Source organism: Trachypithecus francoisi, unplaced genomic scaffold (genome assembly GCF_009764315.1).
Source record: "Trachypithecus francoisi isolate TF-2019V2 unplaced genomic scaffold, Tfra_2.0 Lachesis_group6, whole genome shotgun sequence".
In the NCBI taxonomy this organism is placed as follows: domain Eukaryota; kingdom Metazoa; phylum Chordata; class Mammalia; order Primates; family Cercopithecidae; genus Trachypithecus; species Trachypithecus francoisi.
This window is the reverse complement of record NW_022681471.1, coordinates 91,201,643-91,226,814: the sequence shown is the minus strand read 5'-3', so window position 1 is coordinate 91,226,814 and position 25,172 is coordinate 91,201,643. Positions and strand designations below refer to the sequence as shown.

At 41.7% G+C, this 25,172-nt stretch overlaps 1 protein-coding gene and 1 non-coding gene across 4 annotated transcripts in view; one reads left to right on the top strand and one right to left on the bottom strand.

Moving 5' to 3' along the window:
• Nucleotides 1-25,172, bottom strand: part of MAGED1 (MAGE family member D1) — a 46,785-nt gene that overhangs the window by 5,136 nt on the left and 16,477 nt on the right. Inside the window, exons 1-5 of one of the 3 annotated variants that reach the window (XM_033201974.1) lie at nt 3,566-3,735; nt 2,968-3,048; nt 1,563-2,270; nt 246-914; nt 53-116 (exon numbers count right to left, since the gene is read on the bottom strand). In XM_033201974.1, coding sequence (XP_033057865.1) covers nt 53-116; nt 246-914; nt 1,563-2,270; nt 2,968-3,012 — 1,486 coding nt within the window. In that variant the 5' untranslated portion in view covers nt 3,013-3,048; nt 3,566-3,735. Of the gene's footprint in view, nt 1-52; nt 117-245; nt 915-1,562; nt 2,271-2,967; nt 3,049-3,565; nt 3,736-25,172 lie in introns of those variants that run through there. The other 2 variants (XM_033201976.1, XM_033201975.1) reach the window with 2 other exon arrangements.
• Nucleotides 24,486-24,590, top strand: LOC117078628. The gene has a single exon (XR_004435069.1). It is a non-coding gene; the product is annotated as a U6 spliceosomal RNA (small nuclear RNA).

The following is a 25,172-nucleotide window of genomic DNA, read 5'->3' as shown; positions in this document are numbered from 1 at the left end:
GCATGGAGTGAAGGGAAGGGTAGAGCTTGGGGAGGGGACACTGGATACCTACCTGAGCGCTTGATGGGCACCTTTGTGTAGTCCTTAAGCATCAAATACTTGACCAACTTATTTGCCTGGGAGGGAAAAAGGAAATCATTAAACTTATAAGATATTTACAAAAAACTTGGCTGAATTATAGATGAGAGGGTGACAGAGAAAAGAGTAAGAGAGGGGAAAAGTGACTGGGGAGTTACAGCTCTTACTCTTTCCTGAAGAAGGGCCACATCTCGGGGCTGTGCAGCACCCGGGTTCTGTGAGGCACGCGAATTGGGGGAAGGGCGCAGGTTAGGCGAGGGGCGCAGGTTCTGCCAATCAGGTGGAATTGGCCAATCAGCGGGGATCCAGTCAGGTGGTAGTGGCCAGTCAGTGGGAAGTGGCCAATCGGGTGGCAGTGGCCAGTCGGGTGGTAGCGGCCACTCAGGAGGACCTTGCCAGTCTGGAGGACCCTGCCAGCCCGGTGGGGTCTGCCATCCAGGTGGGGCCTGCCATCCAGGTGGATTCTGCCAGGCCAGTGGATTCGGCCAGACAACAGGGCCGGGCCAGACAATGGGGTTTGGCCAGATCACTGGGTTCTGCCAGATTACTGGGTTTGGCCAGATCACTGGGTTCTGCCAAGCAACTGGGTTCTGCCAGGCTGGTGGGGTCTGCCTAGCTGGAGGGCTCTGACGTGCTGGTGGGGTCTGCCTGGCTGTCTGGTTTTGCCAGCCTGAGGGGTTCTGCCAAGCCAATGGCGTCTGCCAGAGCACATTGGGGGGTGCGCCAGGTGGGTTCTGAGTGGTCACTGGAACTGGTGCAGACCTCCAGGTCCCTGCAGCCAGTGGGGCCCGCCTCTGATCCCCACTGCTGTTCTCTTCAACATTCAAGTTATTAATCTGTATCATCAGAGAGAAGAAAAGTTCAGAATCACCAGTGGGTTCTGTGTCCTCACCTTATCTATTCCAGGAATGCCCTCTAAACCCTCACCTGTAGTGACAGCCTGACCCACTAGCCATTGGTCACCCTGAGTCCTGGGTTTGTCTTTCACTGACTTCCAGGCAGGAGTTTCATCTCCGAACCAGGTCAGGAGCAACCCAAAGATGGGGACTGAGGCTTCTCCTCTTCCTATGTCCACCACTGGCTCTGTCTGTACCACCCTGAACAAATCACTGAAGTCACTTCACCTCTCTGCTACTTAATTTCCTTCTCTGTAAAACTGGGACTGTGATCCCTACCTGGTAGGAGGTGCCTTTAAGATTTTATGAGACAACCTGTGTGAATGTGCCTAGCTCAAGGCTTAACACACGGTGATTACTAACAAAATGTAAACTGAATTACGTACAGGTTGTATATATTATTTGTGCCCATGTATTATCTCCCCATCAGTTTGTGAACACCTGGAGGACAGGAATAAACATTCTCTTCAAATGCCCTATAGCCTAGCTGAATACAGTTACATACATTGTTTTGTTTAGAACAAACGAACACCCTCAGAGAAGAAAGAAGAGAGCCCTAAAGCAAAGTGAAGCTAGCAGGGATCTCACCTTGCGGGTCCTCTTGCCCCGAATTATTGTCCGGGACTCCAGATTCTGAGCCTGGGAACCATCTGCTGATGTCTGTGCAGTTGCACCGTCAGGTTCAGAGATACCTGGGTCGGTCTCTATGTCAGCCTGGGAAGTGGCCATTTTGGCCTGATTTATATTCTGGGTCTGGGTATCAGCTGTTGGGGACTTAGTGGTATCATTCCAAGCCTTGAAGGGGGTCTTAGGCCTGCTGTTGGCCAGGTCATTGGCATTGAGAGACTGAGAGAAATTGTAGGTGGCATTTGGGCCCACTTTAGTAGTGGCATTCTGGGCCTTAAAGGCCATCTCAGACTTGTTAGCAGCTAACTCACCAGTGGTTGCTGCCTGGGAAAAATCATAGGCAGCATTTGGACCCTTTGGGGTGGCATTTTGGGACTTAAAGGCTGCCTTGGGCTGCGTGTTGGGCACGTCCTTGGCATTATGAGCCTGAGAGAAATCATAGACACCATTTGGGCCTTTTGTGGTGGCATTCTGGACATTAAAGGCTGACTTAGGCCTAGCGGCAGCTGCTGAAACCTGAATGTCAGCCATCTCATTGGCAGTTGGGGGCTGTGAACTCTGGGGACTAGCAGCTGCGGTGGCCTGGTTAGTAGGTGGAGCCTCTGAGATCTGGATGGCCTCCATCAAGGTCTGCATAAGCAAGGCGCTGTCTTCTACAGAGGCCTCAGCCTGCAAACACAGGAGGGGAAAAATTAAATCTCTGGGCTTCTGAGGCAGGAGGTGGGGTGGGAATAGGGAGCCCAGGTGGCAGCGCAACAGGGGAGCTGCAGGCGGGTGGTGGGTGCAAAAACAGGGGGGCTGAGGCAGAGATCTAGGGGGCCCGCAAGGTGCGATGGGGGGCGGGGCGAGTACTAAACATGTGGCAGGGATGGAGTAGGGCAGGGGCAAAATGAGGGGTGGGGAGGTGTGCGGAGAGTGGGCAGGAACAGGAGCCAGGGACGCTCTGAGAGGCATGCAGCAGCAGCTCAGGACGGGAGGTGGATCGCGGAGTTGAGAATAAGGGGGGTCGCACAGAGTGGGGAATGCAGAGAGAGGGAGGGTGGAGGCAGGAGGCTGGGGGAGGGGGTGACAGACTGCTCTACAAGCGTCAGGACTCTGAAAAAAAAAATGGTTCCTTACCCACCCCGCATTCTCTGGGCAGATTGCCCTGACTACTAACAGGGTCTCCCCTCTCTCTGAGCAGGGACTGATGGCTGAAAAGAGACGCCCCTCCCCCCCTTCGATAAACGATGGAATTCGAAAGGCCCACGGAGTCTAGTCACTAAAGAGGGCCAAACCAGACCCTGGCGTTTGGGAAACCAAAGAGGCCCGCGGGGAGGGGTGACTGTCGGCTGGGAAATGCTGGGGTGGGGAGTGGAGATCTCACCTGGAAGCCGAGGAGGCCCGCACCACAGTCCATTTTCTGAGCCATGGCTCCTGTCCCTCTGGCAAGAGCGGAGCCTGGGGGCTGTGGGAGAGGGGCAGGGCGTTATAATACAGAGGGCAAATACGAAGGACCGAATTGGGAGGGGGATGACTGTGGTCTGATTGTGCGGGCGGATAAGGTGAATGTGAGGAGGAACGGATCGGAGCGGGAAAAGTGAATGGGCGTCCAGATGCAGGTTCTGAACCCCGAGAAGCTACTGACAGGGAGATGCTTCAAATCGGGGTTCGGGAAGCAGATGAGTTCTGAATTCGCGGGGGAGGGGTGCGGTTGGGTTGGGATTCGCATTTGGGAAGTTGCATGGAGGTTTTGAGTCAGGAGGAATCATCTAACAGTACAGATCGAGGTCAAGGAATCTGAGGATTTCGAACGATGGGAGGGATCGGACAGGGGTTTTGAATCAGGAAGGATCGGGAGGGGCATGTGAATTGGGGTTTGGGGGTGGAAAGGGATTCAGAATCCAGGGTGAAGGGATCGGGATAAAACAAAAATGGGGGCCCGCACCAGGGGGCAGATGCCCTGTCTGGGGGCTAATTCTCACCTTGCCTCAGGCCCCAACCCCAACCCCCTCGCTGCCTCCCTTCTTCACGACTCAGAGGATCGGGATTGCTGCGCTCGGCTCTCAGCAGCCGCACTCTCTCCTTGTCCAGGAGAAAATGCCAGCGCGGCAGCTTGGGCGACCCCGCCTCTTCGCCTAATATACCACCCACCGCCTCAGGACGTTACGCGCATGCGCAAACACTGAACAGCCAAAGTCAGTCCCGCCTCCTTTCCCAACAAAAGCTTCGTCCCGGAGACCATGATGCGCATGTGCGCTGGAAGGCGGTCCCGCCCCCTTTGCCAACACACCACCCCACCACCAACCAGGTCGACACTATACAACAGCACCTCCCCTTCCTCTACGCCCCCTCCCCCAACAGATGCGCTGTGCCTCTTGGTCACACCCCTTGCCCCACACACCGGCCCCCTACCTTTTCCGCAATGCGTCTCTATTCCGTCCCTCCCCTACTCAAGGCCCCTCCTGTCAGGTCGGCTTGCATCTCCACCCCCTTGCCCAGCACGCTTAGGTCTCTGTGTGGGGGTCTCTAATTGCAACAAGTGTTAGACCTCTGCTGAGGAAACGGAATGGCCTGAGAGGATACACTATTGGAGCTAACAAAGTTGTAGTAGTAAGTCTGTGGCTGCCACGTGACTCCATGATTTCTCCCCCACCCCCTGCCCGCCCCCACAAGCTCCCAGACGCAGAAAGAACGTTAGTTTCTTCCCTGTTCTTTATGCAGCTCCGGTGATGGACTCATTTTGTGTGTGTTGGGGGAGGAAAGGAGGGAAGGGCACAGCTTGTACATCACAGCAGGATTTGTGCTGGGACTTGTCTTCCCGTCACAGCAGCCCTGGGAGGTGAATGTCAGCACCCCCATTTTACAGATCAGGAAGATGAGGCACATATACATTGTATAAACTAGACAAGGCCACAGAGCCAGGAAACAAAATGCAAAATTTGGGTCTGGGTCTTCCTGACTCCAAAACCCACGTTCTGCTCATGCTGCCCTGGGGACTAAGGGTACCCCTCCCTCCTCCATTTGAGCAACAGACCACGGCACCCCATTTGTCCTAAACAAGCAAAGTTTGTGTTCTAGGAGGCCCAAGCTCATGCTCTGCATTTAGGAGGACACAAGCAGAGGTCCCCACCCTCCCCCCTGCCCTATGTGGGTCCATCCAGGTGTGGAAATTGCTCCTTGGGGTCCACTCTGTGCTCAGAACGTCAGACCTCTTCCTTGTCAGGTATACAATCACACTGTCCCTGAGGCCTTCTGGTGCCCACTGGAGCAGCCAGGACAATCAGACCTGTGTGTCTGAGCCATGGCAAGCCCTGGTTCCTTTCAGGGCTGGGGCCTGGGGCAGCTGTGGTCTTACCGAGAGAAACTGGGCTGGGCTTCAGAATTCCGGGGATGGAGTGCCCAGCCTGTCTGTCTCCAGCTTTGTGAGCCCACTCAGGTCACTCAATTCTCTGAGCCCGGTTTCTCAATGTGCAAAGTGGAATGCACAGCAAGTGGGTCCTATCCAAGAACACACACGCTGCTATGCTTCCAGGATAACTGGAGAAACTCAAAAAGGCAGAAAATTAAATACAGATGTGAGGTGACTCAAATTAAACTGGTACATTTCCAAAATTCAAGACAGATCTTTGTGCAGTTCACATTTGTTCTGGCATCAACTCATGCCAGAAGCCTGCACATGAAAGGAAGCTAATGCTAGGAAGGACTGCAGCATTTGGTCCCCAAGGGCCAACATCAGTTCTGCCTGGCTGGATGACTTTCCTAATCTGTTGCATAGCAACCTCCTCTGTCAGCTGCCTGTTTTTCCTCAGCACTTCCTCTGTAAAGTGTCTGCAGTGAGACGTGATCAGACTCAGGAAAGGAGGTCGGAAACAACAATTTTCTATGCTGTTTCCATATCTGTATCTTCAGTTATGACTTGCCCTGTGAATTCTAGATCCATAGTAACTACCTACCTCACTTCTCCAAATGGATATCTCTCAGTATTCTCTAAATTAACAGGTCCCAAACCAATTCCTTCATACACCTCCTCCTTCCCACCAACAGTGTTTCTCCTCTAGTTATGCTTTTCTCTCCCATTTAGAGTGTAAACCTCTTAGGGAGATAGATTTTTGTTTTATTCATTCCCCAGCGCCTAGAACCATGCCTGGCACATTTTATATACTCAATAAATATTTGTTAAATGAATGAATCACTCTCCATCCCATTGCTAAAGCAAGAAACCTGAGAAGCAATTTTTCCTGTGATCAATTCACTTATTTTTCCTCATTATACAAATAATGCATATTAATCACTATGCATTCAAACACTGCCTAAATATTTTAGAAATTAAATAAACATCACTCTAAATCTCATCACCTTGGACAATTGCTTAGATTTGGTGCTATCTTTTCATACTTTACGCACATATATATTGTTACATAAATGATGTGTTATATATGCCAGACCTTAAACTGCATTCTTTTCCTTACTGCTTCCCACTTTCTTTCAATTCTACCTTCTCCTGTCAAACACTTGTTTTTAACACCATTTGATATCCCTCCATACTCAAAAGTGTTTTATTTTTACAAATTTAAGATTACATGAACTTTTATGTGACTGAATTATCTTATTTGACAACAGTCTACCTCTGATTTGTTCTTTTAAATGACTGCATAATATTTCATGGTAAGAATGTACCACAATGTATTCAACCATTCCCCCATGGATGGAATCCATTTTAGTTTCAGGATTTTTGTGGGGAGCATGGCACATACAACAACATTGCAATAAAAATACTTGTACATATATTCTTATACTTTAATAATGAATGTTTGTTTTTATTTCCGTGACACCAGAAGCCCAGGAGTAAGACAGACATATGCTACAAGACTTTATCAATTTTTTTGCCAATCTTATGTGTATTTATTGGTATCTCTTTATGGTTTTAATTTATATTTCTGATAAGCAACGTGGTAGAACACACTTTTATACATAAATGAACATATTAGATTTATTTTGTAATATGCTTGTGTCTTTTACCTGTTTTTCATCTGGGTTGTCTGTCTTACTGACTTTTAGGAGTTCTTTATATAGCTTTATAGATCCTTACTGAAAACCCTTGGGGCCAGACGTATTTCGATTTTTAACATTTTAGTTAAGGTCATATATATTCTTGCATAACAGTTCCAACTGTAAAAGCTACAAAGGCCAGATACTCACTTCTTCACATGCTCTTGGCAGCTAAGAGTATGTGATCTAGGATTTACCAGTGTAGCAAGCTCCTGCAGGCCATCCTCAGATTCAATGATTTGCTAGAAGGACTCGGATAACTCAGAGAAAGTGTTATGGCTATTGTTTATTACAGTGAAAGGATACAGATTCAAATCAGCAAAAGTAAAAAGTGCATAGGGAAAAATTCAGGAGAGACCAGGCACAACTTTTCAGTTGTACTCTCCCAATGGAGTTGTATGGCCAGTGCTTAATTCCCCTAACAATGATGTGTTTAATATGTATGACATACTGTCAACTAAGGAAGTTTACCCAAGCCTTGGTGCCCAGAGTTGCTTTTGGGGTTCAGTCAGATAGGCATGGAGCACCTGTGTGGTTGACCTTAGTTATTCAGTCTCTAGCCCATGCAGAGGTTAAACTAGTATCTCTCAGCCCAAGGCTCACACCGCAAATCACACTGTTAGCATAAACTATCCAGTGTGGGCCAAGGCCACAGTAAACAAAGACACTCTGATCAGGCAAGATACTCCAAGGGCTTACAGATTATCTCCCAAAAGCTGGTCAAGAGCCAAAGCATTCTTTGCAAAAGACCTTTTTTTGGAAAGCACAGGGTTTAAACATTGCAGACCTGCTGAGTCAACTCTTTCACTGCACAGTTATGACTTAGACCTAACACTTTGTCTCAAAGGAGTGATTCAAATATGCAGTGATGGAATTCATTGCCATAGCTGTGGTGGTGGGAGCAGCAGCCACAAGAAAATCCAGCTTCTAGGGGCAGCATTAGCAGCGGGGCTAACATCCAGTGTCCATTGTTCAGTAGCAGCAGCAATGGTATCCAACCAGCTAATACATATGGCATGATTTTTTTTTTTTTTTTTTTTTTTTTGAGACAGAGTCTCACTCTTTCACTCAGGCTGGAGTGCAATGACGTGATCTCGGCTCACTGCAACCTCCGCCTCCCAGGTTCAAGTGATTCTCCTGCTAGAGCCTCCCGAGTAGCTGGGATTACAGGCACCCACCACCGCACCTGGATAATTTTTCTATTTTTAGTAGAGATGGGGTTTCACCATGTTGGCCAGGCTGGTGTCGAACTCCTGACCTCAGGTGATCCACCCACCTCGGCCTCCCAAAGTGATAGGATTACAGGTGTGAGCTACCACACCCGGCCCTATGGCATGATTTTTGAAATATAACTGGTGCCCTACTGCTTTTAGGTAATATTTTATTAATTCTGTTTTTAAAAAACTTTTAAAACTTTTTATTTTGAAATAATTACAGATACACGGGGAATTGCGAGGACAGTACAGTGAGGTTCTATGTACTCTTTATCTGCTTCCCCAATGGTTACATCTATGTAACTGCAGTACAAAATCAAAACCAAGACACTGACATTGGTACAATACCTTATCACATGTGGAAGTCTCTACAAACACCACAGCAATCAAGACACAGAACTATTTCATCACCACAAAGATTTCCCTCATACTACCCCATTATAGTCACAACCAACCCTCCTCCACAATCCCCATCCCTAACCCCTGGCAGTCACTAATGTGTTCTCCATCTCTATAATTTTATCATTTCAAGAGGTCATGAAAATGTAATCATACAACGTGTCACATTTTGAGACTGGCTTTTTCACACTCAGCATAATGCCTGTGAGATCCATCCCAGTTGTCTTGTGTATCAGAGTTTCTTGTTTTATTGTTGAGTACCATTACATGGTATAGAGGTGCTACAACAGTTGGTTTAACCATTCACCCACTGAAAGATATCTGGGTCATTTTCAGTTTGGGGCTACTGTGAATGAAGCTGCTATACACATTTGTGTACAAGTATCTGTGTAGTTCCCATTTCTATGGGATAAGTACCCAAGAGTGCAATTGTTGGGTCATATAGTAAGTGCGTGTTAGTTTTACAAGAAATTACCAAACTTTCCTAGAGTGACCATACCATTTGACATTCCCACCAGCAATGTGTGAAGGATACAGTTTCTCCAAATCCTTGCCAGCATCTGCTGGCGTCAGTATATTTTGGCCACAGGTGTTTAGTGGTATCTTACTGTGGTTTTAATTTGCATTTCCCTAATGGCTAATGATGTTGAACATCTTTACATGTGCTTATTTGCCATCCATATATCCTCTTTGATTAAATGCCTCTTCATGCCTTTTACCTATTTTTTAATTTAAAAAAGTCTGTGGGTACATAGTAGGTATATATATTCATAGGGTACATGAGACGTTTTGACACAGGAATGCAACGTAAAATAAGCACATCATTGAGGATCCATCCCCTCAAGCATTTATCCTTTGAGTTACAAACAACCCCATTACACTATAAGTTACTTTAAAATGTGCAATTAACTATAGTCACCCTATTGTGCTATCAAGTAGTAGGTCTTATCCATTCTTTCTAAGTACTTTTGTACCCACTAACCATCCCCACCTCCTTTCCAGCCCCCCATTACCCTTAATTGCATTGTTTTCTTTCTTTTCTCTTTTGCTGTTGAATATTGAGAGTTCGTATATTTTATGTACGAGTCTTTTGTCATATATATGGTTTGCAAGTACTTTCTCCCAGTTTGCAGACTTTTGCAGGGGAAATTTTGAAGACATTCAATTTATTGGTTTTTTTTTTTTTTTTTCCTTTTATGGATTGTGGGTTTTACGTCATTTCTAAGAACTCTTCAACAAGCCCTAGTATACCTCACGATTTTCTCCTACAATATCTTCTAAAAGTTTTATGGTTTTAATTTTTACATTGATGTCTGTCATCCATTTGAGTTTAACTTTTAATTAGGTGTGAGGTTTAGGCTGAAGTTCACTTGGCAGTGGGAAGGGGATCGGGGGGCGGGTGTCAGAGCTATGGATATCCAGTCAGGCCAGTACAGGGTAATTAAAGGGTGATCCTCCTTCCTTTGAATTGTTTTTGCACCTTTGTCGAAAATCAGCTGGCATGTTTGTGAGGCAATTTCTGAGTTCTCTGTTCTATTCTATTGTTCTGTGTCTGTTCATCTACCAAATCCCACAGTCTTGATTATAATAGTCAGTAGTCTTAAAATTGAATAGAATAATTTCTCCCACTTTATCTTTCCTTCTCAAAATTATTTTATGTATTATTCTGGTTCTTTTGTCTTTCCATATATTTTGGAATAATCTTATTTATATCTAGAAAACATCCTGCGGGGATTTTGATAGGAACTGCACTTAAACTGTGTATCAATTTAGGGAAAATTAGTATCTTTTTTTACATTGATTCTTACAATCCATGAATGTGACGATATGTGCTTCTCCATTTATTTTGCTCTTCTTTAATTTCTTCACTAACATGTTCTAGTTTTTGGTATAGAAATATATTGTATATGCTTTGTTAATTTACACGTATTTCACCTTGTGGGTCTTTTTTTTTTTTTTGGTCATTGTATTCTTTTCTTTTTTTCTTCTTCTTTGTTTTTTTGACAGGGCCTTGTTCTGTTGCCAAGGCTGAAGTGCAATGGTACGATCATGGCTCACTGCAGCCTTCAACTTTTGGGCTCAAGCAATCCTCCCACTTCAGCCTCCCAAGTAGCTGGGACCATAGGTGCATGACACCATGCCCAGTTAATTATTTGAATTTTTGTAGAGATGTGGTCTCCCTATGTTGCCTAGGCTGGTTTCGAACTCCTGAGCTGAAGTGATTGCTCCCGCCTCAGCCTCCCAAAGTGCTGGGATTACAAGTGTGAGCCACTGTGCCCAGCCCAGTATTCTATTTTTAATTTCCACATGCTCATTGCTAGGATATAGAAATAAAATTGATATTGGTAAGTTGATCTTGTACCCTGTGACCTGCTAAACTCACTTATTAGTTCTAGGACATTTTATTTTTTTGTAGATTTTTGGGAATTTCTACATACACTATCGTGACATCTGGAAATAGTGAGTTTTATTTCTTCCTTTCTGATCTGTATTGCTTTTCTTTCTTTACTGAGCTGGTTAGAATTTCCATTATTATTTTGCTTTTTGTTGTGTTTTGTTTTTTAAGAAGCATGCTTAGATTTACCTTTAATTTTTTTTTTTATTATACTTTAAGTTCTAGGGTACATGTGCATAACGTGCAGGTTTGTTACATATGTATACTTGTGCCATGTTGGTGTGCTGCACCCATCAACTCGTCAGCACCCATCAATTCATCATTTACATCAGGTATAACTCCCAATGCAACCCCCCCCCCCATGATAGGCCCCGGTGTGTGATGTTCCCCTTCCCGAGTCCAAATGATCTCATTGTTCAGTTCCCACCTATGAGTGAGAACATGCGGTGTTTGGTTTTCTGTTCTTGTGATAGTTTGCTAAGAATGATGGTTTCCAGCTACATCCATGTCCCTACAAAGGACGCAAACTCATCCTTTTTTATGGCTGCATAGTATTCCATGGTGTATATGTGCCACATTTTCTTAATCCAGTCTGTCACAGATGGACATTTGGGTTGATTCCAAGTCTTTGCTATTGTGAATAGTGCCGCAATAAACATACGTGTGCATGTGTCTTTATAGCAGCATGATTTATAATCCTTTGGGTATATACCCAGTAGTGGGATGGCTGGGTCATATGGTACATCTAGTTCTAGATCCTTAAGGAACTGCCATACTGTTTTCCATAATGGTTGAACTAGTTTACAATCCCACCAACAGTGTAAAAGTGTTCCTATTTCTCCATATCCTCTCCAACACCTGTTGTTTCCTGACTTTTTAATGATTGCCATTCTAACTGGTGTGAGATGGTATCTCATTGTGGTTTTGATTTGCATTTCTCTGATGGCGAGTGATGATGAGCATTTTTTCATGTGTCTGTTGGCTGTATGAATGTCTTCTTTTGAGAAATGTCTGTTCATATCCTTTGCCCACTTTTTGATGGGGTTGTTTGTTTTTTCTTGTATATTTGTTTGAGTTCTTTGTAGATTCTGGATATTAGCCTTTGTCGGATGAGTAGATTGCAAAGATATTTTGATATATGTATGTGATATATAATGATCTCATCAGGGTATGATCTTGTATAATCTCATCAGGGTAACTGAGATATCCATCACCTCAAACGTTTATCATTTCTTTGTATTGGGAACATTCCAAATCTACTCCCCTAGTTATTTTGAAATATACGATAAATGATTGTTAACTATAGTTGCTGTATTGTGCTACTGACTACTAGGTGTTATTCCTACTATCTAACAGTATTTTTGTACCCCTTAAAAAACCCCTCTTTAGGCTCCCCACCCCCCACCCTTCTCAGCCTCTGGTAATCATCACTCTACTCTCTACTTCCATGAAATCAAATTTTCTGTAGCTCCCACATATAAGTGAGAATATGTAATATTTGTCTTTCTGTGTCTAGCTTATTTCACCTAATATAATGTCCTCCAGTTTCATCCATGTTGCTGCAAATGACAGGATCTCCTTATTTTTATGGCTGAATAATATTTCATTGTGCATACATACCATATTTTCTTTATCCATTCATCCACTGATGGACACTTAGGTTGATTCCACATCTTGGCATTGTGAATAGTGCTACAATAAACACGAGAATCCAGCTACCTCCTTGATATACTGATTTTTCTTTCTTTTGGACCTATCTCTCACCATATACAAAAATCAAATCAGAATGGGTTAAAGACTTAAATATAAGACCTGTAACTATTAAAGTACTGGAAGAAAACATTAGGGAAGTGCCCCAGGATTGGTTTGGGCAAATATTTTTTTAGTAAGACCTCAAAAGCACCCCAAACAAAGAAAAAATGATCAAATGGGATCACATCAAGCTAAAAAGCTTCTGCACAGCAGAGGAAACAATCAACAAAGTGAAAAGAAAACCTACAGGATGGGAGAAAATAATTTGCAAACTATTCAACTGACAAGGGATTTAATAACCAGAATATATAAGGAACTCCAATAACCCAATAGAATAACACAAACAAACATACAGACACACACCCCAAAAATCCAATTTAAAAATGGGCAAATGACCTAAATAGATAATTCTCAAAAGGCATACAAATGAACAAGGGAATATATTTTCAAAATGCTCACCATCACTAGTCATTAGAGAAATACAAATCAAAACCACAAAGAGATATAATCTCACTCCAGTTAATAATGGCTATTACCAAAAAGACAAAAATAATGGATGTTGGCAAGGATGTGGAGAAAGAGATATACTCATACATTTATTATGAGAACGTAAATTAATACAGTCACTTTAGAAACAGTATAGAGGTTCCTCAAAAAACTAAAAACAGAACTGTCATATGATCCAGCAACCCAATACTATTTTGATAGCAGGGGTGAGTGCAGATATACTTACCTGGTTCCTAATGGCAAGGAGAAATCATTCAGTCTCTCACCATTAAGTCTGATGCTAGGTGAAGGTTTAGCACATATCTTAAAAAATCAACCTTGAGGAAGTTACTCTCTATTAGTGAGTTGCTGACAATTTTTAAGAAAAATGAATTGTTGGATTTTCCAAAATGCTTTTTCTTTGTCAGTCAGTATGATATGACTTTTATTCTTTAGCCTGTTGATACAGTGGATTACATTGCTGGATTTATGAATGCTGAACCTACATGGAATAAATTCCACTTGGTCATGGTGTATAACATTTTCTACAACACTGGATTTGATTTACTAACATTCTGTTGAAGACTTTCACATCTATGTTCATGAGACATATTAATGTGTAAGTTTCTTTCGTGTACTTTGGTTTCGGGATGAGGGTAAGACTGACTTCACAGAATTAATGGAAGTTGTTTCCTCTTATTTTCTGGATGAGATTGTGTAGAAATGCCGTTCATCCTTCTTTGAACAATTGTTAGAATTCTTAATTTCTTTTATAAGAACTTCCTTTGGCCATTATTTTAGGATAGGTAGGCTAGAAACAAATTCTTAGTTTTCCTTCTTCTGGAAATGTCTTGATTTACTCTTCATGACTAAGGGTATTTTATTTTCATTGGGTATTTAATTTCAGGTTGATGAGTCTTTTCTTGCAGCACTTGAAATATATTGTGGCCTCTATGGTATCTAATGGGAGAGCTTCTGTCATTGCTTTGGTATTCTCTATAGGTAAGGTGTCATTTTGCTCTGGTAGGTTTCAAGATTTTTTGTTCTGTCTTAAGCTTTCAGAAGTTTGAAAACGGTTTCTTTGACTATATCTTCTCAGGGAGTTGCTCAGCTTCTTGAATCACTGAATCTGTGTGATTGTCTCCCCCACCCCCAAATTTGGGGCATTTTCAGCCATTGTATCTCTCAACACTTTTTCAGTCCCTCTTCTCTCTCTCTCTTCTGTGATTACAATGACACATATTTAAATATTTTGTAATAGTCCAAGTGCCTAAGGCTCTGTTTTTTTTTGTTGTTGTTTTGTTTTTCAGTATATTTTTCGAAATGTCATTCAGACTGAATAATTTCTATTGTTCTATCTTCAAGTTCCCTGACTCATTCTTCTGTTATCTTTATTTTGCTGTTGAGTTCATCTACTGAGGTTTGTCTTTTTTAAAGTCCATGTACTAAAATTTTCAGTTTTAAAATTTCCTATTAATTTTTCTTTGTATCTCTGATTTCTTTTAGAGATTTCCAATTTATTTGCTAAGGCATCCCTTTTTTCACTTGTTCTAAGCATGTTCACAATTGCTCACTGAAACATTTTTAGGATGGCTGTTTAAAAATCTTTGTCAGATGATTCTAATAGCTGTGCCATCTTGATGTTGATGTGTGTTGATTGTCTTTTGTCACTCAAGTTGTGATTATTACAGTTCTCACTATGACAAATGATTTTCAGTTGAATCCTGGATATTTTGCATATTATGTTATGAAGATCTGGGTCTTATTTAAATCTTCTGTTTTACCACATGTAGGTGGAAGTCCAGGTTCCACACTCAGATTCCACTGATACCTGGGGTTGAGGAGTTTGCTGTCACCATGGGCTAAGTGACAGTTCTAGCTCCGCATTAAGCTTTTACCAGTACCACTCTGGGAGAGATTGGGTGCCCAATTACTTCTCTCCAAATGTCCTCCATTGAGACCACTGATAGATAGGTATCATTGTTACTGTTGGGTGGTGATAAAAACCTGACTCTTCATTAGGCTTCCTCTTGATACCACACCATTTGTTAGGGCAGAGGCACCTCATTATCACTCATTAGGGGTGGAAATCTCGGCTCCCCACATGGTCTCTACTGACTGAGGGTACTAAGATGTTCCCACTCCCCGTTCATCTTACCATTCTGTCAGGGAACTAGAGGTCTTATCACAGGCTGGCAAGGGTGGAAGTCTCTCTAGTTGGCCTTTGCTAGTCGGGGTAGAGCTGTAGTCTCGTCTGGTATTTAGCTACAGTAGAGCAGTTATTGTTTAAAAAATTTTGTCAGCCAGGCACGGTGGCTCACACCTGTAATCCCAGCAATTTGGGAGGCTGAGGCGGGCGGATCACCTGAGGTCACGAGTTCGAGACCAGCCTGGACAACATGGCAAAACCCTGTCTCTACTAAAAATACAAAAATTAGCCGGGCGTGGTGGCAGGCACCTGTAATTCCAGCTACTCAGGAGGCTGAGGCAGGAGAATAACTTGAACCTGGGAGGCGGAGGTTGCAGTGAGCCAAGATCGTGCCACTGCACTCCAGCCTGGATGACAAGAGTGAGACTCTGTCTTTAAAAAAAAAAAAAAAATCCTTACTAGGCTGTCTGTTCTTCAGATGAAGAAAGAGTGGACTTATATTGAGGCTTTTTTTTTGGTCTGTGCCCTTTGGTGTTTCCAGTTTGCCAGTTTCTCTAGCATTTGGTCTAGGATGTATGCAGCAAAAAGAAAACACAGGGAACTTACCTCCATGTTGATTCCTTGGTTCCAAGTTCCCTAGAGAATATATCATCTTCGTTTCAACTTTCTGGGTCTTGTTATGTTTTGTTTATATATTTTTTCCAGAGTTGGATAGGAAAAATACATCTACCCTGTCTACTACTTCTTTCTGGAAGTTCTCAATTCTTGTATTTTTTTAAATCTATTGTGATTTCTTAATGTATAATCACATTATAAGAAAAAGAAATAATTTGATCACCTCTTTTACAATATGAATAGCACTTATTTGGTGGTGGTCTCTTATACGAGTTGCTAAAACATCAAGAGCAATATTGAGTAATAATCTAAATAAGTAACATCCCTTTCTTTTTCCTGAAGTGACTTTACCATTTTGCCTATCAGAATAATTATGGCTTTTGATAAGTAGTTTTTTAAAAATCATATTTAATAGCTTCTTTCTCTCCCTATTTTACTTTGGATTATTCATAATGCCTCTCTCTGCCTTATTCCCCAGTCAAATCCATCACCTATTCCTGTTACCATTTTAAGTACATTTTTATTCCATTCTATTATCTTTTTCTCTGTTTTCCACCATCTTGTTAGATGGGAGCATGAAGAGTGGGAGAAATTAGAAAGAAGGTCAAGTAAGAAAGAAAGGGACTGAAGAGGAAGAGAGGGAGGAAGAAAAGAAGAAAGAATATAACAGGAATAAGAAAAGATTAATAAAATAGCAGCTGGAAGTAAATGGAATTAGGAAGATAAGGAAAAATAAGATAATGGAGAAAGAACGGATACTAAGTTGGAGCAGAAAAAGCAAGAGGAGGCCGGGTGCGGTGGTTCATGCCTATAATCCCAGCACTTTGGGAGGCTGAGGCAGGTAGATCACCTGAGGTCAGGAGTTCGAGACCAGCCTGGCCAACATGGTGAAACCCAGTCTCTACTGAAAATACAAAAAAATAGCTGGGCTTGGTGGCAAATGCCTGTAATCCCAGCTACTCGGGAGGCTGAGGCAGGAAAATCGCTTCTACTCAGGAGGCGGAGGTTACAGTGAGCCAAGATCTCACCATCGCACTCCAGCCTGGGAAACGAGAGCAAAACTCTGTCTCAAAAAAAAAAAAAAGAAAAGAAAAAGAAAAAAGCAAGAGGAAAGAGAAGAGGACGTAAGGTAGAAGAGCGTGAGAGGGAGTGGAGAGTATATAGAGGGGTGGTATGGACAGAATGTTTGTGGCCTCACCAAATTCAGATGTTGAAACCTAAATTTTCAGTGTGACTGTACTGGAGATGGGCCTTTGGGAGGTAATTAAGTCATATGGGTAGAGCCCTCATAATGAGATTAATGACCTTATAAGAAGGAAAAGGAGAAAGCTTGCTTCCTTGGTCTGCTCTCCACCTTGTGAGGACACAAGAAGAAGATGGCTATCTGCAAACTAGGAAAAAGAGGGCCCTCAACAGACAGCAGATCTGCCAGTGCCTTTGTCTTGGACTTCCCAGCCTCCAGAATGGTGGGAAGTATATTTCTATTGTTTAAGCCACCCAGTCTATGGTAGTCAGTTATAGCAGCCCGAACTGACTAAGACAAGAGGTTAAGGAGTAGATAAGGAGGGATGAAAAATAAACAAGGAGAGGAGTAAAAAAGAGGAAGGAGGGAGTAGAGGAAATAACCAGGGAGAAAAGAGAAGTATTTGAAATAAGAGGGCCAGGGACAGGAAGAAGAAGAAATGAAGTAGAATCACACTTCACCAATGACAGTGATTTCGTTCTGCAGAGAAGTTGTCCTTTCTTCTTCTCAGATTCTCAGTTCCCTTTATGTTGTACCCACCAACACGCCAGAGGTCATTTCTCACATCTCACTCTAGCCTTGAGGTAAGACCACCGTGGTTTTCTACTATAAGAGACATATACCCCATGTTTTGAGTAGATAAATTTGTTTGAGATACTCAGTGTTTATCACACACGTTCTGTTGATGATTGTTCTGCAGGTATGGGTATTATCTGACAAACTCCAGTATGCAGGATATGTAAGTTATTTTCTCTGCAACTCAACATAAATTCTATGTCAAGTTCCCATTCTACTGAGTGGTGGAAACTTAATCTCCAGCAGTATGGAGTCCCCCTCTCACTCTCTGCTTTGGGGTTGTATTAAGTTCTACGATGTTAAATAGTGTCAAAACATCAGGATGGGGAACATATGTTGGGTGTCATGTATCCACGCTGTCATACATGTCATATTGGTTCACCAATGTCTGTCCAAGCAGGTAGTTGTTGAGTGAGCTTCATTCTTTACTGTAAAGCTGCTTTGGGTCCAACTCTCTCTTTGGGTATCATATATCACTCATATACGTGGAAAACATTCTGCTGTTCCTATGATATGCTGAGGTCTGTTAATCTCTGTGAGGCTTTGTCTCACATATACTCCCATAATACCCTCAGCTGAGGGAAACCACATGAAGAGGCTACAAATAATTATAGACACCACACAGACAATTGTTTTGTAATCTTGTCCTCTCTGGCCTTAGCCAGAAGGTGAGACACAAGAACACATTGCTTAAGGATCTTACAAACCTACCTGGCATTTCCTCCCATCCCTAGAATATGGGGCCTACAGTTCCTCATTTTTAAGGAACCCACAATATCTACTGACTCTATGCTTCCCCATGCCTTTCTTCCACTACAGAATCAATGTGAGGCTGGAGGCACCAACAACCAGAAAAAAAAAACCTGGACAAACTAAAAATCAACCACTTTTTTGGACCTGTCATAGAAATGAAATTTTAGGGCAAATCATCACCCTAAAATCTTGATGGATAGGCAAATCTGGAGTCACATATGCATAACTGGAACATCAGATGGAGAAGAGAAAGAGAATAGAACAGAAGAAATATCAAGTAATAATGGCTAAGAATTTTCAAAAATTAATGACAGACACCAAATTACAGATCCAGGAAGCTCAGAGAACACCAAATATCTTACTTATAATAGAACAAGAATAATAATTACAGCAGCTTTCATCAGAAACCATGCAAGCAACAAGAGTAAAGTGAAATATTTAAAGTGTTAAAAGAAAAATGACTACCACCCTAGATTTCTACATACAGAAAAAGATCTTTCAAAACTAAAGGAGAAGAAAAAAAAAGTAAAGGAGAAGTAAAGACATTCTCAGATGAACAAAAATGGAATGAATTGATCACCAATATTCCCGCTCTGCAAGAAATATTAGATTTTCTTCAGGCAGAAAGAAAACGATATAGGGCAGAACTTGGAAGTACATAAAGAAAGGGAGAGCACTGGAGAAGGAATAAATAAAGCTTTCCTTCAAAGAGGAAATCAAATCTCCAATTACAGAATATTTGAGGATGCTGTAATTAAAGGAAAGTTATGTATCTTTCCATTATAAAGACAGCTACATGCAATTAACAAGAGAAATATCTTAAATATAAAGATACAGCAACATGAAAATAAAGGATGGAATAAGTTATGACATGCAAATAATAAAAGATGATGTATTAATATCATAGTACTTTAAAGCAAAATATAATAAAAACAAAATCATAGCATGAGATTATAAGTAAGTTTTTTTATTTTTTTTTATTTTTATTTTTATTTTTTTATTTTATTCTACCCCTAAGTAAAGGGTAGAATAACCATATGAAATAATGGGTCCGGCCGGGCGCGGTGGCTCAAGCCTGTAATCCCCGCACTTTGGGAGGCCGAGAAGGGCGGATCACGAGGTCAGGAGATCGAGACCATCCTGGCTAACACGGTGAAACCCCGTCTCTACTAAAAATACAAAAACTAGCCAGGCGAGGTGGCGGGCGCCTGTAGTTCCAGCTACTCGGAGGCTGAGGCAGGAGAATGGCGTAAACCTGGGAGGCGGAGCTTGCAGTGAGCTGAGATCCGGCCACTGCACTCCAGCCCGGGCGACAGAGCGAGACTCCGTCTCAAAATAAATAACTAAATAAATAAAAAACAAAAAGAAAAGAAAAGAAAAAGTTACCCAGTACCGTACCTACACATTCTAAAGAGAACATCCCAGGAGATCTGAGCACAATCCTACAGGCCTTACATGGGGAGAGCAAACTAGTCATGCTACTGGTATTCATTCCATTCCTTTTCAGCCCATATGTACTCAGAAAGCTAGAAAGAATTAGATAAGAATTTACAGTGTTGTGAGTCCTTGGCTTGGGAAAGAGTGTTTTCCTCTCTCTTGAGGAAGGAGAGGGGCATGCAACTCCCTCACCAAAGTCGTGTGAGGAGGAATCCAAAGGAATCACTTACACAGACTGGGGGAGTCTGCATGGGATAAGAACAGAGTGGAGTATCACATTTTTTATATTCAACAGTTTCTTTCCAGGTTGAAATTTCTCATGATTACTCAGGTTTGATTTGTTCCTAAAGGCTTTTTTCCACTGACTGCATTCCTATGGCTTCAGTATATATTTAACAATAATGAATGACATTTGAACTCTAGTTGAAAGACCATCCACAAAGTCAAGTGAATGTGAAAAGAAAAAAGAAAGAAAGACCATCCATGATCACTACATTCATAGAGTTTATCTCTGCTAATGAATTATCTGATGTTAATAAGATGTGAAGCTTGGCCAAAGGCTCTTCAATGCTCTTCACACATTTTCTCACCATCATGGCCTCTTCTTGCTGATTTATAGTCTCTGAAATTAGTCTGAAGCTATGGTCATGTGACCCACACTATGGGTGTGAGTGTGGACTTGTCCTATGTATGGTTTCATCCTCCCTTAGGATGTCTGAGATTAGAGTACAATTACTCTAACACTTACCATAGCCTTGGAAGCCCCCTGGCTGGGACCCAATCCTGTGAATATCTACCCCAAGCCTTAAACATCTATCCTTTAAAAGAAGGTTAATCTCCTTTTCTAACTTGTCTTTAGGCTCAGAAGTTTCTTGTGATTAGAGTAATGAGGAGTTATCCTTGTAATATATGGCCATATTCCTCTGTGACCCAATTGTCCTCAAATCCCTGATTTTGAATACATTTCTTATTCTCAGGCTCTTCTCATTTGATAAAAAAAATTACAACTGTCACTCATTTGTGATACTTGGCAGTAATGAGAAGGTCAAACAACTGTAAAAGAAAAGAAAATAATTATCTAACAGGTCTACACCATATAACTTCCTAAGAGGCAAGCTAGGGACAGGATTTTGCCCTCCAACCTGACAAAAAACACTTAAGAATGGACAGAAAATACGAAATAATGGTTTTTTAAGACACTGAACATTAGGCAATGAAAAACAGTAATCCCTGAGAGATGAGGAAAAAAGAAGTGAGCACTTACTGCTTGAGAGGTTCCAGTTTGTGGAGCAGCAAGGGAGAATGTAGTCAGAATCCAGGGGATTCCCTGAATTCTGGGGTGACAGAGATGAGAGGCCAGAAAGACCAAGGTAGCTAGAGTTCACAGAGCAGAGTACCCAAAAAGAGAGAGGTACACAGGGAGAACACTGGAGATCTTTGAAGGATTGCCATTAAGTATCAGGCAGAGTACAGTACTGATCAGTGAATTCATAAAAGGAAATTGCCCGAGGCTGGGGAAAGAGTCACCTGAAAGGATTAAAGGGAATAAGTGCCAGAAGCTCGAACAGGTTTGGGGACCATGCTGTTCTCACCAGTTAAAGTGGAAAACTTCCTAATCCATATGGCATGGGATACTCAGATGGTTCTTGCCTCATCAGTCAGGGATAATTAGCTTTATGCAAAAAAACTGCTGTGGTCCTGCCTAACAAATCATAAAAGCAAGACTAAAAAGATCTAACTGTTTCCAAAGAAGTGCATTTCAGAACAAAGCTCAGGTAGCTTTGTAGGAATATAAAAATATCTAGCACCAAAAGACAAAACTTCAACAAAATTTTACCAAAAGGTAAAATTCACATTGCCTGGCATCAAATTAAACAAACAAACAAACAAACAAAAAAAAAAAAAACAGGCATACGAAGAAGCAGAAAAATAGGATCCATCTTGAGGAGAAAAATCAATCAATCCAAACTTACCCAGAACTTACATATTTAATAGATGTTATAATTAGCAGGTAAGCACATCAAAAGCCATTATAACTATATTCCATGTGTCCAAAAACTTAGAGGAAAGAATGGTCATGTTAAGTAAAAACATGAGATCTATTTAATAAGGCCCAAGTCATACATCTAGATATAAAAACTATATTTGAGAAGAAAAAAATACTAGATGATATTTATTACTAAAGATTAGTGAACTTGAAGACATAATAGAAAAGATTCTAAATGAAATAAAATACATTTTAAAAGATAACAGAGCATAAGTCCTTTTGTTCATGCTGTTTCCTCTTCTGGAAACACTTTTACCCCATCCCACCCACAGATCCTTCAACCAATGAATTCTGAATCTGTCTTCTGGTTTCATCTCCATCATTACTTCCTCCCTGCTTTTACTTCCCTGATTAGGTAAAGACCTCTTTTAACCTATCCACAGAACCATGTACTTCCCCTCCATAGCACTTACCAGAGTGACAACTTCACAAATATTTGAGTCTGCGATTACTGTCTGTCTTTCTCACAAGACAGTAGCTTTATAAGGGCAGAGACAATATGTCTATTTTTGCTTACCATGATATCCTCCAGCATCTCAAACTTTGCCAGTTATATCCCATCTGTATCTAGCACCTTTGTGATTTTCATCTATTAATTATACTCTCTCTCCCAAATCTTCAACCTCTCCTTCTCTACTGGTTATATCATACCAACATCCCCTTTTCCTTACTAGGAAATTGTTTTTTCTTACCATGTTCTCTCAGCTACAGATAGTGGTGGCTATGCGTCACAGTTCTTTCCCATGGGATGTATTTGGCAGTCATTGGATAGGATTTTTGGAAAGCTCTGTAAAAGGAGACTAATTCCACTGACAAGGTATTTTTGCCCTCTCCTCTTCCTCATTCTTTCTACCTGAAACATAGAAATGATGCCAGAGTTGCAGCAGGCATCCTTCAACCAGAAGGCACCTGGAAGATGAGGGCTATACACCAAGGACCATGGAACAAAAAAATACATAAGGGAACTGAGACACTGATAAAATTCTGGAGGTCCTGGGCTTGTTTCAGGTGAAGAAAAGATATCCCTTAATATTTTAAGCAACTCATTTTTAGGTATTTGTTACTCATATCCAAAGGATATTCCAAATACCCATCCTAAAACATGAGATGCCCCTACCCCAACTTCTCTCTCTCTCTCTCTCTCTCTCTCTCACACACACACACACACAGTCTAACACACTATCTCATTCACACGACTCTCTCTGACTCATGATCATGACTATGACTTATGAAGTATGATCTCCACATATTGTCCCAGTTCTCCAAACTATCATATTCACACTTTACCCTTCAATCCTGCTGATACAGTTTGGCTCTGTGTCCCCACCCAAATCCCATCTCAAATTGTAATGCTCATAATCCCCACATGTTAAGGGAGGGACCAGGTGGGAGGTGATTGGATCATGGAGTCGCTTTCCCTTATGCTGTTCTCCTGATAGTGAGTGAGTTCTCATGAGATCCGATGGTTTTATAAGGCAGTTTTCCCTACTCTTGCTCACTCTCTCTCACCTGCTGCCATGCAAGATGTGCCTCTTCCCCTTCTACCATGATTGTAAGTTTTCTGAGCCCTCCCAAGCCATGCAGAACTGAGTCAACTAAACCCTCTTTCTTTTTATGTATTTTTATTTTTTGACAATGAAAGAAAGCAAGTTTATTTGAGCTACAGTGTACAGCTAAGTGACTGTTCCATAGACAGAGCAAGGCCACCCCATAGGCAGATTGGTCCACAGTAGCACTTGCGGATTGCTGGCTACCTATATTTATACCCATTCTTAATTATGTCCTAAATAAGGGGTGGGTTATTCACAAACGGGAGTATGGAAAAAGGGAAGAGAGTTCCCAGAATTATATAAGATAACTTCCAGATCATTGCCATGGCATTTGTAAACTGTCATGGTACTGGTAGAAGTGTCTTATGCAAGTGCATTATAATTGCTGGTCCTACCCAGCTTTGGCCAGTTTATTTGCTACATACCATTTAGATAGACAGGGTCCTGACCAGTGCTCAGAAAACAAGACCTGCTGATCACCTACCTCAAAACAAACCAAAACATTAATTGTGAGAATATTCTAGAAAGACAAGTTGTTAAGAAAGAAGATACTGTAAAGACTCAAACAGAAATGTAACATAACATGTAAAGAATGAAATAAGAAAATAGCAAGGAAAGATAGCAAAGATGCAAAATCGGTGTAAGTTAAGAGTTAAATGAACCCAGAGAACAAACGATAAAGTCCTTTAGAAAGCACTATGATGGAAAGAATGGGGTGTTTCTGGTGGAAGGCCTGGCATAGGTAATGTTTTGTTAGCTTTCCAAAAAGATTAAAAGATTATGCCCAAAATATTCCCTTGAGAAGTGGCAGGTGTAAGAGGACTCTGGAAATCAGTATAGTAATCCAGCTTCCAAAAAATAATTTTTAAAAAGGAGTCTCTTCTTGAGGAGAAATGGAGATCCAAAACAGATGTTCGATCACATCAGAGGCCCCTACTGTTCTGCATCTGTAGAGGCAGAATCTTATGCAGTCTGGGCTCCCGTTGTCAACGAGGCCATTAAGCCATCTCTGAGCACCTGCTGGGGGGCCACACACAGCCTGAACCCTCTCCAGGAGTGTGCCGCCAAGCACTGGAGAGATTTAGTTTTGTTTTATTCTTATCATGATCATGTTTTATTAATTTATATCTTTCATTCCTCTATAACAAGAGGTCCACTTGTCATCTGTGAAATGCCTTAAGCCAGACCTATACTGTTTTCACATACCATGTAATATTTGATATGATTAAGAAAAGTCGTGCTTGCTTTGGCAGCACAAACGCTAAAATTGGAACGGTGCAGAGATTAGCACATGCCCCTGTACAAAGACGACACACAAATTCATGAAGCATAAAAAAGAAAGAAAAGAAAAGCAGTAAACTGGTGAGTTAACAGTTAACTGGAAAGATATCACTTTGAAGGCAATCCAATGTATTACCCTTCTACATATCAAACTTACCACCTGATTCTAAATTTAAATATTTGCTGTTTACCAATAGGAAATTACAACTCCATTTACATGTGTCTCTGGGGAAAGAGCATGCAAAGAATGGTCACATCTTTATATATGCAAGGCGAATATCTGGAACAAAACAAAACAATTCTGGAATCCCATATGACATTAATATTTTAGGAATAGAGCACAAGATCCCCAAAGAACACACACACACACACACAAACTTCACATTATAGAAAAAGAAACCACATACACATCATTTTGAGTAAGATACAGCAATATATCTCAAACTACTTGTGCAAAGCCAGTTGGTTTTTCGTTTGTTTTAATTCATTTCAATCAATACTTTCGTGAAACAAGAGTTTGTTTCTAGAAAAACTGATATTACAGTAAATTATAGAATACAAAATACAAGCCTCACTTTTTAAATTACTGATTCGGCATAAATAAAATCACTCTAAAATTGCAGTAAAAGTTCCCAAACACTTA